This window comes from Colossoma macropomum, unplaced genomic scaffold (genome assembly GCF_904425465.1).
Source record: "Colossoma macropomum unplaced genomic scaffold, Colossoma_macropomum, whole genome shotgun sequence".
Lineage (NCBI taxonomy): Eukaryota > Metazoa > Chordata > Actinopteri > Characiformes > Serrasalmidae > Colossoma > Colossoma macropomum.
In genome coordinates, this window is record NW_023494911.1 from 428,177 (window position 1) to 441,727 (window position 13,551).

Here is a 13,551-nt window from a genome sequence, read left to right on the forward strand (position 1 = left end):
AAGTAGCTTCTGCGTAGAGCAGACCTCGTAGTGGAGGTCTCTCTGCACTAGGGGCAGCTGTAGACCCCCCTCTGATCCTCATCCTTGAAACTAAACAAATTCTAAGATAAGTTCAGACATACATGTATTAAAGAGCTACATCAATTCCTATGAAATAATGGATCAGTTAGTCTAGATTAGGTTGTATATGATACTTTTCTGAGAACATGTTTACATTGTGTACAAAGACAGTCATTCATTCTACAGAGCAGAGAAGGAGAACCAATATGTGTGTGTGTGTATATATATATATATGGCGGCTGAGTGGCTTCACTTCACTGTGTATATTGTGATGTCATCAGCAATCTGGTTCTTTATACATATCTATGGTCCTGACTAGGTAGGTTTGGAACTTTGTAGATCAAAGTAAAAGAATGCCTGGGTCGCCATGGAGCTCCATTATGACATCACAGTAGAACTCTGATGACATCATTCTAGAACAGAGCTGGTCTATATAAACCCAACACTTAGCAGTATCAGTTCATTCCTGATTAATCACTCTGAAGATCAGGTTGATGATTTATGTAGGATCACGTTTCCTGTAAAAGAGAAAAGCAGTAGAGCAGCAGAGACTGGACGTTTCACACTTTATCAGATGGAGATACAGTGAGGAGTAACATATGTATGAACTGCTGATGATTTGTTTGTTTACTGCGTCTCCTTTAATGCAGGCGTGATTTCTGTGTTTGTTGTGTTTGATATTTGAGGGTTTTGGTCCTGTGGCAGATCAGAATCATCTGTTCATCAATAAAGTCCATCAATAAAAACACTGGACCGGTCAGAATTCCCTGTGTCCATTCTCTACACTCTGTAAATATTTTATAACCTTCAGTCTGAGACATTCATTCACTCTGAGTCTCCACAGGTCAACTTTCAGAGAAACATCACACAGTCCATAAATAAATAAAGATCACCATTGTTGAGGGTTTGTTTTGGTTATTTTCACGGTATTGACAGTAATATAGTGTTTTATAAAGACCTCGACCTTCTGAACTCCTGTTGAACACAGACAACATTTATTAAGAAATAGCAGCTAACAAGTAATGGAGGCTTATGTACACCAGTTAGCATGGAGCTAAGTGCATGTGTAGATCATCAGGTGTCAGGAAAACACAAAAGACCAGATCAGAGCCACAGATCACTGTCACATCCTGCACTCGGCACCTTCCCTGTATATAATAATAATGTAAGACATGCACATGAATCTGATTCCTATGCAAGAGCCGTCCATGCATGAATAAGACTGCACTGTACATTATATTGTATAACATACGGACATGATTGTGTTGAATGTTGTAATCTAATAGATACATCTAATATATGTGAATGTAGCTCCTCTGCTCTTTTGCTTTACCACAGTGTCTCAAATGACCTTAACTAGCAGTAACAAAAGCAGTAACTATGAAAGAACTGTGTATTAGGCGCTCCATGTAATGGGTCTCCATGGCTGAGCTGCTGTACACAAGCCTAAGATCACTATGCGCAAAGCTAAGTGTCAGCTGGAGTGGTGTAAAGCACCACCACTGGACCCTGGATCAGTGGAAACGCGGGGTTGAGGTCAGGGCTCTGTGAGGCCACTGGAGTTCCTCCGCACCAAACTGGTCACTCCATGTCTTTATGGAGCTGCTTTGTGCTCAGGGGCTCAGTCATGCTGGAACAGGAAAGGCTCTTCCCCAAACTGCTGACACAAAGCTGGAAGCAGATAACTGTGTAAAATGTCTTTGTGCTGCAGCATCAACATCACCCATCACTGGAACTGAGAGCCCAAACGAACGGAGGAACGGAGATTACGATCCAGGCTCTCTCGTCCAGCTTCAGTGTCCGACCTCACAAATGTCTTTTAACCTGAATGGACACAAATTCCCACAGACTCACTCCAACATCTTGTAGAAAGAGTGGAAGCTCTTAGAGCAGTAAAGAGGGAAAATCCATATTAATGGTTTTGGAATGGGATGTCCAAAAAGCTCATATAGGTGTGATTGTGAGGTGTCCACATACTTCTAGCCAAGTAGTGTAACCTGTCTGTTTTTGTGCTTCTCACTCAACACTAAACCTGCTGCTGAAAGAATCTGGTTCTGTTGCTCGTTCCTCACCTGCTGTTACTACAAACCAAACAGTTCTCAGGTTCCACACTAAGAAACACACTTCATTACACACAGCTAACAGGAGCCGACTGAGCGTGAAGATCTCCAGGTGAGGAGAAAGTCACCGAGCATGCTTGGCTCTGATACTCAGCTGGTCCTGAAGGTCTTCATTACCTGGATCAGGTGTGTTAGATTAGGGCTGGAGATGAACTCTGCAGGGTGGGAGATCTTCAGGACCATGACTGGGCGTCTCCTGATCTAGTACATCACCACTAACTGCTCCAGAGTGGGACACTAGAACGGTGTGTTGATGTGTTGATCTTTATTTGTAGAAATGGTCACTGTGATGGCAGCACCAGCAGAACCGATACGTTCCTGAGATCCAGGAGAGAAATGATGAGGCAGGACGACAGGAGTTCTCTGCAGGTGTTTATTAGACATTCTTTTACAAACAAATAAAAACAGTTTCAGATCAAAGCTAATAAAACAATAAGAATCATCGGTCAGTGGGGGAAATGTGTGTCCAGCGCTAACATCAGCTCTCTAACTAAAGATGTGTGATGGGGCCATTAGCCAGCGACCCTCAGCGAGGCTTAGTTTCCTCATTTCAATCAGAAACTTACATCTTGACAAAACGTTCATCTTAATGAAAACCCTCTCCTCACACTGCCCCCTGCTGGTGCTGAATAAGAACAGCAAGCAGATTCTCTAAGATAGAGTTTCTCTGCAGCTCATTTCTGAATAAACATTATCATGAGGATGATAAATGTATGATTATAATCTCCCAGATAAAACACAACCTGCACCACATTTCAGAGAAGAAAAATACACTATATATGAAAAATGACAATATTCACAAAGACAAATGTGAGCACAGCATTGTGGGAGTCACGTTCACACTGAGGAGCTGCTTCACTAAAACACTGAGTGTAATGACTTTAACCCTTGAAGACTCTCTACTGAAGACTTTAACCTCAAATAGCTTTAACAGCTACACTGCTATTCTCAGTGTAATGAGCTCATGATGGTTGTCATGGTGACTGTATAGTAACATCAGCTTTATGTTACCTTAGCAGATCAAGTTTAAAGGTGTAATCAAGCCGTGAGGTTTGTACAAATTTATGACTCAACAAATTTATCTTAAACAGCCAATATTCTATATTTGTACTATATTTGATTTTTATGTTGACATATAATTAATCATACTTAGTAACAATTTTCAAACCTCTCTTACAAATAAATTTTTGTTACTGTGCCTTGAAGACTGATACATGTAAATGAGCTCTGTTCTGATTGACTGTCCTGGTGCCTCGTTCAAAAAAGTTCTGAAAGTGCAGTAACAACACTTCTTAACATTTCAGCAGGAGTGGGCGGGGCTAAACTGCTGAAGGCTGAATGGTCACCTAATCCAGGTCAGTAGTTTCAGTGGTTTCTTGTTCATTAGAAAAGTGTGAAAAAGTCCATCATCCATGTGTGGATTGTAGGTGACCAGCAGCTCCGAACCTTTATTACACACTTCTATAACCTAAGAATAACTCAGTCAGTTATCACTGTAGTTCATGTAGTTAATGAATAATAATAAGCTTTAGAATGTAATAAGCCTGCGATTATTAGAGGATAATCACTATTAATAGACTCTGATCAGATATAATTAGGAGAGGAAAAAGAGATGATAAGAGCAGAAACTCAGTCAAACAGGCCACACAGCCCACGAGTCACGATCACCACCATCATTTTTATCACACAACCTCGCAGTTGATCCATCACCAACCCAGAACCCAGCATAGAGAGGCTGAGTGAATGTGGAGTGGACTGTATGTAGGAGGGTCATTGTGTCAGAGACGCTGTAGAAGGACAGAATTCCTGCACTGTGATCCACATAAACTCCTATTCTGGAGGATGGACGTTCTGGGAGATCAGTCTGAATGTTGTTGTGGAAGAAATAGAGAGAAGAATAAGACCAAAAAGAAAAAGGAGAACAGCACAGACTCCAGGAATGATTGTTACGTCCAAACAAACACTCATCACCCCGTCCTTTCCTCCTGATCTCTTTATATGAGACTGATATGTTCACAGTTCCACTCCACTCAACCTCCCAGTAACAGCGTCCACTCAGACTCTCCACACTCAACACCTGAGACCTGTCAAATTTCTCTGGATGATCAGAGTAACTCTGGCCGTCATTACTCCTCTCCACCACTCTGTTCTCCTCAGACAGACTGAGGTAACGATTCGCTGTGTTAGGATCCAGAGTCAGCTGACAGAAATCTAAATAAAATCACAATAAAATACAGAAAATAATCAGTTTATGTTTGTGTTCACAGAAAGTTCTTATCTGAAGAAAAACGTTGTTTGTTGTTGTGTTTGTTTCCAACTTTAACGTCTCTACAGTGAGAATTTCAGACGCTGCCTAAAGGCTCAACTTACACTGTAGAAAATCTTCTCTGCTGTTTGGTTCTGAGAGTAGTAATGGAGCTGCTGCAGCTGTGGAGACACAAAAAGACACAGGATCACATCAATAGAATAGAATAGAATAGAACAGAAGAGCCAGCAGGAAGCTCCTCTTACCCTGTGGAGGGATTTTCCTGAACTCCTCTCTGCAGAACTCCTCTAGTCTCTCCTTCAGATCAGAGAGAGCGCTCCTCACTCCATCAAATGAGAGATGGTGATGGACAGAGATGCTGGAGGAGTCCTCAGATCCAGAAGAGACGCTCAGAGACTGAAAACTCTACACAGAGGAAAAACAGAATGGAGAAAAAGAGGAATGAAGCAGATCAGACCAAATCAGACTAAAGATGAGCGAGTGATCAGACAGAGCTCTGTTTATTACTGTCTTCATGAACTTTAGCTGAGAGGAGTTTGATGAAGTTGATGATGAACAGGTTCCTCTGTAGATCAGTGATTGTTACCTGGAGGAAATGGATGTGATCCTCTGTGAGTGAAAGCTGCTCCAGCTCAGTGTTTCTCCTCTTTAGATCAGCGATCTCCTGCTCCAGTTTCTCCAGGTGTTCCTCAGCTGCACTCAGTTCAGCCTCCTCCTGAGCTCTGATCAGCTCTGTTAGCTCAGAGCGCTTTTTCTCAATGGAGCAGATCAGTTCAGTCCAGATCCTCTCAGTGTCCTCCACTGCTGTCTGAGCACAGCGCTGTTAGAGCACATACAGAGAGCACATATAGAGCTCCATTTAAAGGAACATCTCATGTCCAGCAGCTGAAAAACTTTAAATACATTTGACTTTAAGTCAACAACAGCAATAAAACACAGTGAAAATACAGCATAACATGACTGAACAAGAGCCACTTTACTCAGCTAACCACTCAGCACTTAGTAGTAGTAATACTATCCAATCAGCAGTCAGTAACAGCAATGCCAACCAATCAGCATACAGTACCAGTATTGCTAACCAATCAGCATGCAGTACCAGTATTGCTAACCAATCAGCATGCAATAGCTTCCTCCAAATACTTTAACACTTATTCAATGTACCCTAACACTTCCTCATCTAAGTAGCCTAACATTTACTCTTCTAAGTACCTAATACTTCCACTTAACACTTGCTTTTCTATGTACCCTAACAGCTCTTTAAGTACCCTAATACTTTCTCTAAATACCCCAAAACTTCCTCATCTAGTACCCTAACAAGTCCTCATCCACGTACCTTAACATTACTCCTTCAAGTACCCCAACACTTCCTCTAAGTACCCAAACACTTCTTCTAAGAGCCTTAACACTTCCTCCATGTACCCTAATACGTCCCCTAAGTACCTTAACACTTGCTCTTATATGTACCCTAACAGTTCTTTAAGTACTCTAACACTTTCTCCTAAGTACTCAAAAATACTTCCTCCTCTAAGTACACTAATACTTCCTCCTTCAATTACCCTAACATTTACTTTAAGCACCCTAAAACTTCCTCTTCTAAGTACCCTAAAATAATCTCTTCAATACCCTAACAATTTCTGTAAGTACCCTAACACTTCCTTCTAAGTACTTGAAAACACTTCCTCCTCCAAGTACCCCAACACTTTCCCCTCAAAGTACTTAAAAACACTTCCTCTTTTAAGTACCCTAACACTTCCTCTACATACCTGAAAATGTCTCTAAGAAGGTTCTTCATCAAGTACCTTATCACTTCTTCTTAGTACTCTAACACTTCCTCTGAGTACCATAACACTTCCTCCTTTAAGTAGCCTAACCTCTAAATACCCCAAACGTCCTCCTCTAAATACCCTAACTCTTCTTCTAAATACCAGAAACTTACCCTTACATGTCTTCTAAGTAGCCTAACACTTACTCTTTTAATTACCCTAACGATTTCTCTAAGTACCCTAACACTTCCTGTTAAGCAGTCGAAAACAATTTCTCCTCCAAGTACCCTAACATTTCCTCCAAATACTGAAAGTTTCCTCCTCTAAGTACCCTAACACTTTCTCTGAGTATCCTTACACTTCCCCCTGTAAGTAGCCTGACACTTCCTCTAAATACCCAATAATTCCCTCTTCTAAGTACTCAACATTTCCTCTAAATCCCCGAAAATTCCCTCCATTAGGTAGCCTAACATATCCTTTAAGTACCCTAACACTTACTCTTTTAAGTTCCCTAACAGTTTCCTCTAAGTACTCTAACGTTTCTTCCACTAAGTACCCTACAAATATACTTTTAAATTACCCTAACAGTTTCTCTAAGTACCCAAACACTTCTTCTGTGAGCCTTAACACTTACTCCAAGTACCCTAACATTTACTCCTCTAAGTATCCTAACACTTTTTCTAAGAACCTTAACACTTCCTGTAAATACTTTAACACTTCCTCCTCTAAGTACCATACTCCAGGTACCCTAATACTTCCCCCGAGTACCTTAACCCTTGCTCTTCTATGTACCTTAACAGCTCTTTAAGTAACTAACAATTTCTCTAAGTACCTGAAAACTTACTTAAAATACTTCCTCTTCAAAGTACACAAATACATGCTCCTCTGAGTACCCTAACATTTCCGCTTAGTACCCTAACAGTTCCTCTTCCAAGTTCCCTAAAATAATTCCTTTAATACTCTAACAATTTCTCATTCCTGCTAAGTACTCAAAAACACATCCTCCTCGAAGTACCCCAACACTTCCTCCTCAAAGTACCCTAACACTTCCTCCTCGAAGTACCCCAACACTTCTTCATCCAAGTACCCTAACACTTTCCCTAAGTACTCGAAAAACACTTCCTCCTCAAAGTACCCTAACACTTCCTCCTCCAAGTACCCCAACACTTCCTCCTCCAAGTACCCCAACACTTTCTCCTCCAAGTACCCCAACACTTCCTTCTCCATGTACCCTAACACTATCCCTAAGTACTCGAAAACACTTCATCTTCAAAGTACCCTAACCCTTCCTCCTCAAAGTACCCTAACACTTCCTCCTTGAAGTACCCTAACACTTTCTGTAAGTACTCGAAAATGCTTCCTCTGGAAAGGGCCCTAATACAATAATAACATTTCCTCTAAGTACCTAATCACTGCCAATAAGTACACTAACACTCTCTTCATGTAACATATACATATAGGATTTTTTCTATAGCTTATAACTTGGAAAATTGATTTGAAAGTCTTGCATGTCCTTATATGCAATATAGTTGTAGGGAGGCCCCATCAATATAGAAAAAACCTTGTATCTCCATTTTTTTGCATTATTAAGTCCAAGTACCCTTTTCATTTTGTTCATTTTGATAAGATTTCATGATGAACACATGAAAACAAATGGTCCAAAATTATCTGGAAAAAATCTTATTACATTAACTACCATTACAAAGTAGAAAAGTTACCAAGAAGAACCATGATTTTTTCCCTCTTTTGTACAGTTAACATTTCTGGAGATACAAGAATTTGTTCTGATATTGATGATAAACTACTTTATATTCAATCAGGTAAAATTTAACTTAACACAATAACAATACTATATGGTCATGAAATTATAAATTTATATATTAAACCAATTCTTTTCATACATTCATGTCCCTCCCACACAGCTAAACATCTTTCATTAGAATAAGACACAAGTTAATTGTTCACTGTGAGTTCATAAACTAACAATGTAGTCCCTCAATATGGACTCATGACTGTGAGAAAAAAACCTGACTGAGCTCTGAAATATCCAATCTCTGCTCAGTCCTCACCTTAAGAGTGTTCACAGCCTGTTCCAGCTCCTGCAGCTTCTTCTGTTTCTCCTGGATCCTCTGCTGGACTTCTCTCTGCATCTCCTCCAGCTCCCTCTGTCAACAAACACACTGTATGACTGGGAATCATCACCTACACACATTTGGATTACTGTGAGGTAAAGAAGTGAAATTCACTGCATTATAAGGCTGAAGATGGTGTTGGCTGGTAAAACATTCACAGACTGCTCTGACTTTATTACTGTTGCTGAGGAAGAAAGAGTTTATTCAACACTTCCTCATCCACAACACTTTACACACATTCTTTACACACAAACCCCATTAAATTCAAGAACTGAGACAGTTTAAATCCTTCAGCTGATGCAGTTTAGCTTCATTTAGATCTAGAAGGTCTGTAGTTCTCACCTGTTTCTGGGTTCTCTCTGCTGCAGCTGAGACTGTATCGTGGCCTTTGTGGTCATCCATTGTACACAAATAGCAGATGCTGCTTCGGTCAGTGCGACAGTAGATCTCCATCAGTTTGTCGTGTTGAGAGCAGATCTTCTCTTGTAGTCGTGTGGATGCTTTGACCAGCTTGTGCCTTTTTAAAGGAGGAATTTCATAGTGAGGTTTAAGATGATCTTCACAAAAGGAGGCCAGACACGTCAGACAGGATTGTGCAGCTTTGCGTTTCCTCCCAGTGCAGGAATCACACTCCACATCTCCAGATCCAGCAGGAGGAGCAGCTTGGACTTCTGTCTTCTTCAGTTTCTCCAACATTTCAGCTATAAAGTAGTTTCTGCGTAGAACAGGCCTCGGAGTGAAGGACTCTCTGCACTGGGGGCAGCTGTAGACCCCCCTCTGATCCTCCTGATCCCAGCAGCCATTAATGCACACCATACAGAAACTGTGTCCACAGGGAACGGTCACGGGATCCTTCAGCAGATCCAGACAGACTGGACAGCTGAACTGGTCCTGATCTACTGAAATACTGGCCTCTGCCATCATCCTGACCGTCTACACTGAGAGAGAGAGAGAGAGAGTGAGAGAGAGAGAGAGAGAGAGAGAGAGAGAAAGAGAGAGAGAGGGAGAGAGCAGCACTCTGAGATCAGTTTCGTTTTCTCTGAACTGCGTGTGAGTCACTTCCTGGTTTTTGTGTTTGTTGGTTTCAAGTGTCACAGAGAGGAGGAAAAAGAGAGGAGGAGGAGAAAGACTGAAGCAGGACACGACTGAACTACAACCTCCAAATAACAGATGTCACATAACATTATGTAGCAGTTTGAGTGGAGAAGACAGGCTCTTTAGTCAGAGAGAGAAAGAGAGATACAGAGTAAAAGAGAGAGTAAGTTACAGAGTGAGAGGTCAGTAGAGGACGAGGCAAATGAAGCAGAAGGTTCAGCTTTGTATTCATGAACGGAGCTCATGGATCACTGGATGCTCTCAGGCTCTGGAGGAGGAAATACTGACTGAACTTGAACTACAGGACCCTTCGTTCAGGACCCTCCACAGGCTGGTTCTCCTGTTGGAGCTCTTAAAGTGATAGTTCTGCCACAAATCACTGCTGCTGTGTTCAGCTATGTTAATGTGCTTTAGTCCATGTTTATAGATACAGTGAATCGTACAGTGTCAGAAACCACATCATCAAGTCTATTAGAGACACAGAACATCTCCACACTCTGTGACCAGTGATGATCTACACATGCAGTTAGCACCATGCTAATCGGTGTACATAAGTCTCAATTGCTTGTTAGCTACATAGAAATGCACAGTTGAGTTAAATACGAATTATAACTCTATTATATTCAATGTAACTGAGTCTGTGTTGGGCTTTAGGTAATGAACAGCTCACTGAACCATCATTATTAACTCAAGTCCACTCGTCCTCTTCTTCCTCTACTCCTCTGATTTGAGCTGGAGTTTCTCAGAGGAGATACAGGAGCTTACAGAGCTTACAGGATGTTTACAGTTCATCATTTAATGATCATTTTACTGCTTCTACTGTCAGACAGCTTCACTATACAGTATCAGTGCAATACAATATCAGTTTGTTTCTGAGCAGCTGACTGTGTCTCTCAGGCTGAGGTTGTTGTAGATGCTGGAGTTCACTGAAGTCCAGATGTTGCTGCTGTTTCCTCTGATGTGTGTGAGTTTGAGAGATGTTTCTGAGAGTCGAGGTCACTGAGAGAGGAACACTGATCCCTCAGCTAATATTAATGATCATCATGTACAAACAGTACATTCTCTCTCCGTCTCTCTCACAGACAGTCTGGGAGCTTCAAGGCTTTTCTGAGCAGCTTATCTATAAATAATCAGACTCAGAGCTGCAGCCTCATCCTGAACCCTCTTCACAGATACCCAGCGGTCATTAGTTCCTCCTGCTGGACCAGGAGAAGAGAAGATGAGGTGAAGAGACAGAAGAGTTGGATGTGACCCAAAGTGACTGATGGAGCTCAGCTCTGCTTTCTGTTCAGGATGGACATTAGATTCACTCCAGGGGGCGCTATGTGCTCTGTTTGTGAAGAGAGCAGTGGGGTTTGAATGGTCCAACTACAACTGTGTTGGAGTAATCTGACCACAACTCAGCATTTCCAGCTCATCTCAGAACCTCCCTGCTCAACCCCAACTCAACACCTCTAACCCCAACTCACCACCTCCAACCCCAACTCAGCACCTTCAACCCCAATTCAACACCTCCAACCACAACTCAGCACCTCCAACCCCAACTCAGCACCTCCAACCCCAACTAAACACCTCCAACCCCAACTCAACACCTCTAACCCCACCTCAACACCTCCAACCCCGACTCAACACCTCCAACCCCAACTCAGCACCTTCAACCCCAACTCAGCACCTCCAACCCCAACTAAACACCTCCAACCCCAACTCAACACCTCTAACCCCAACTCAGCACCTCTAACCCCAACTCAGCACCTCTAACCCCAACTCGGCACCTCTAACCCCAACTCAACACCTCCAACCACAACTTAACACCTCTAACCCCACCTCAACACCTCCAACCCCAACTCAGCACCTCTAACCCCAACTCAGCACCTCTAACCCCAACTCAACACCTCCAACCCCAACTCAACACCTCCAACCACAACTTAACACCTCTAACCCCAATTCAAAACCTCCAACTCCAACTCAACACTTTCAACTCACATTTACACCCCATCAGTCCTAAACTCAAAACATTCAACCCCCGTCCAATACCTCAAACACCAACTCAACACCTAAACTCAAGACCTTAACCCTGACTGAACCCCTCCACCCTCTTCTCCCCCAGTCCTGCACTGCTATCTGGTCTACAGGAGCTCAGAGATGGAGAGAGACTCTTCACTGACCTCACAGGAATGTGTTTAGTCTCAGATTAGAGGAAATGAAGGAGAAAAACAGAGAGAAATGAATGAACACAGTGTTCAGGTAAAGCTTGACTGGCGTTGTCACCTGTTCATTCATTGGTTTAGTGTATGTTTCACTGCTCAGTGCTTTTCCTCTGATTACTTCAGAGCTCAGAAGACCTCCAGAATTTGGAGTGCAATAAATTATTATCACTTCATTAAACTCTGGAGTGTGCAGAGACATGCAGGTGTGAGGAAAGAGTTTCTCTCTCTGAGAACAGTTTTATTATGATGGAAGGATCCTCACTAACTGAATTTCGTCCTGTCTGAGTATTTTAAACATCTAAATAAATTAATAAAATATATGAGAGAGAGAGACAGAGAGAGAGAGAGAGAGAGAGAGAGAGAATCTCTGTCTGACTCAAATGAATTTCTGTGCATTTTATTTGATTAATTTGTACAGTGCTAATTGGTGATGTATAAATTTCCACTGCCTTTTATTTTTATTAAGTAAATTTCCATTAACCTTGAAGTTCCAGAGCAAAACTAAAGAAGCAAAATTCAAACACCAAACATGTAAGATCAGATTGGTGGGTTGTATGATTGGACTGATTGGCTGTATTATCAGACTGGTGGGTTGTATTATTAGATTGGTGAGCTGTATTATGAGACTGGTAGGCTGTATGATCAGGCAGGTGGGCTGTATGGTCAGACTAATGGGCTGTATGATCAGACTGGTGGGCTGTATGGTCAGACTTGTGGGCTGTATGATCAGACTGGTGGGGGACTGCTGTTGTGTTAGCTCTGTCTGAGGCTGAGATCCAGCAGTAGTGAATGAGGAATGTCACAGTGTTCCTCCATGTGCTCTTCAGTCTGTTCTGAAGGATCTTACAGGTGATTATATCATATTGCTGAAGCAGGTGAAGGCCTTCATCCACTTTCTGTGGATGTGTCTGATCTTCCTGTGAAGAGTCGCAGGGCACATTTCAGAAATCTGAGACTGTTTATGATGAGGAGAGGAGCTGCACAGAGGGTGAAAGGTTAAAGCTGAGATTTAGAGTGACCTCTAATGACCTCTAACTAAAATACCTCACACAGCTATAAGCACTGGCCTTTGTGATGGTTAATCTGATACAGTGAGTGATTTGAGTCTTTTTCTGGTGGATCTATCAGACATGTAGTGATGCTGTGAAGCTCTGTGAGCTCAGCTCTACCATCACTGCAGTCTAGAACATGACTGACCCAAACAGACTGGTATTTTTAAAGGACTCGAGTTACAGGGTCTCTGATCATCTACATAATGCTCTCTTTAGCCTCTGCAGCAGCTAATGCACTGTGTCTTAATGTTTACTAGCTCTTACAGCCACCCACACTTTGGGTAATGATCTAATTAGTCTTCATCATTCAACACATTGTGGGTTAAAAGTGCTTATTAAGCAGAACATGATCACACTGAGCTTAGCTTAATGCTAAACCTTAGTGCTACATTTAGAGCGCTGAGGCTGCAGTCAGCCACTGCTTCATCAGCACACTCTTCACATACATGACCGTAATGACCGTGTATCAGTGTAAACAGTGTAGTAGGTCAGTCTGAGTGCCTGGAGGACAAACGCTACATTAGCATTAGCAGCGCTAGAAGGTCTGGTCAAGCATACAAACACTGCATCTCAGTGGACCAGATGATTTTTGGTGAAGTGTTGGTCAGAAAAACTGATCGGGATTTTATGAATAATAGAAGCTAAATGCTAAATGTTAGCGCTAAATACCGACCATTGGGACTGTAGTTGCTGCCTTATCAGCAGATTCTCAGCATACATGACTACACATGAAGAACGCTGCACAAAATGAGTCATAAGCAGGGTAAACAGGGTAGAACCTCTGCCTGGGTGCCCTGAGGACAATCACAGCATTAGCATTAGCAGCATTAGCATTAGCAGCGCTAGCAAGACTGAT

The 13,551-nt window shown here is 42.1% G+C and overlaps 1 protein-coding gene across 1 annotated transcript; it reads right to left on the reverse strand.

Annotated features, from left to right (window-relative positions):
* Window positions 1-2,539: 2,539 nt before the first annotated feature.
* Window positions 2,540-9,358, reverse strand: LOC118800565 (tripartite motif-containing protein 16-like). Its single transcript, XM_036560828.1, has 6 exons — window positions 8,684-9,358; window positions 8,279-8,374; window positions 5,033-5,266; window positions 4,692-4,851; window positions 4,551-4,607; window positions 2,540-4,391 (listed from the first exon to the last, which is right to left on the reverse strand). The coding sequence occupies exons 1-6, from the start codon at window positions 9,263-9,265 to the stop codon at window positions 3,814-3,816; spliced, it is 1,707 nt and encodes a 568-aa protein (XP_036416721.1). The 5' UTR covers window positions 9,266-9,358; the 3' UTR covers window positions 2,540-3,813.
* Window positions 9,359-13,551: the final 4,193 nt, after the last annotated feature.

What these genes read in the sequence shown, in the direction of transcription:
- LOC118800565 (XM_036560828.1), bottom strand. Translation starts at nt 9,265, where the DNA reads ATGATGGCAGAGGCCAGTATTTCAGTAGATCAGGACCAGTTCAGCTGT. An exon ending in ATCACATCCATTTCCTCCAG is followed by an intron (nt 4,852 to 5,032) that starts GTAACAATCACT and finishes TCCTCTGTGTAG; the next exon opens with AGTTTTCAGTCTCTGAGCGT. An exon ending in CAGGAAAATCCCTCCACAGG is followed by an intron (nt 4,608 to 4,691) that starts GTAAGAGGAGCT and finishes GTGTCTCCACAG; the next exon opens with CTGCAGCAGCTCCATTACTA.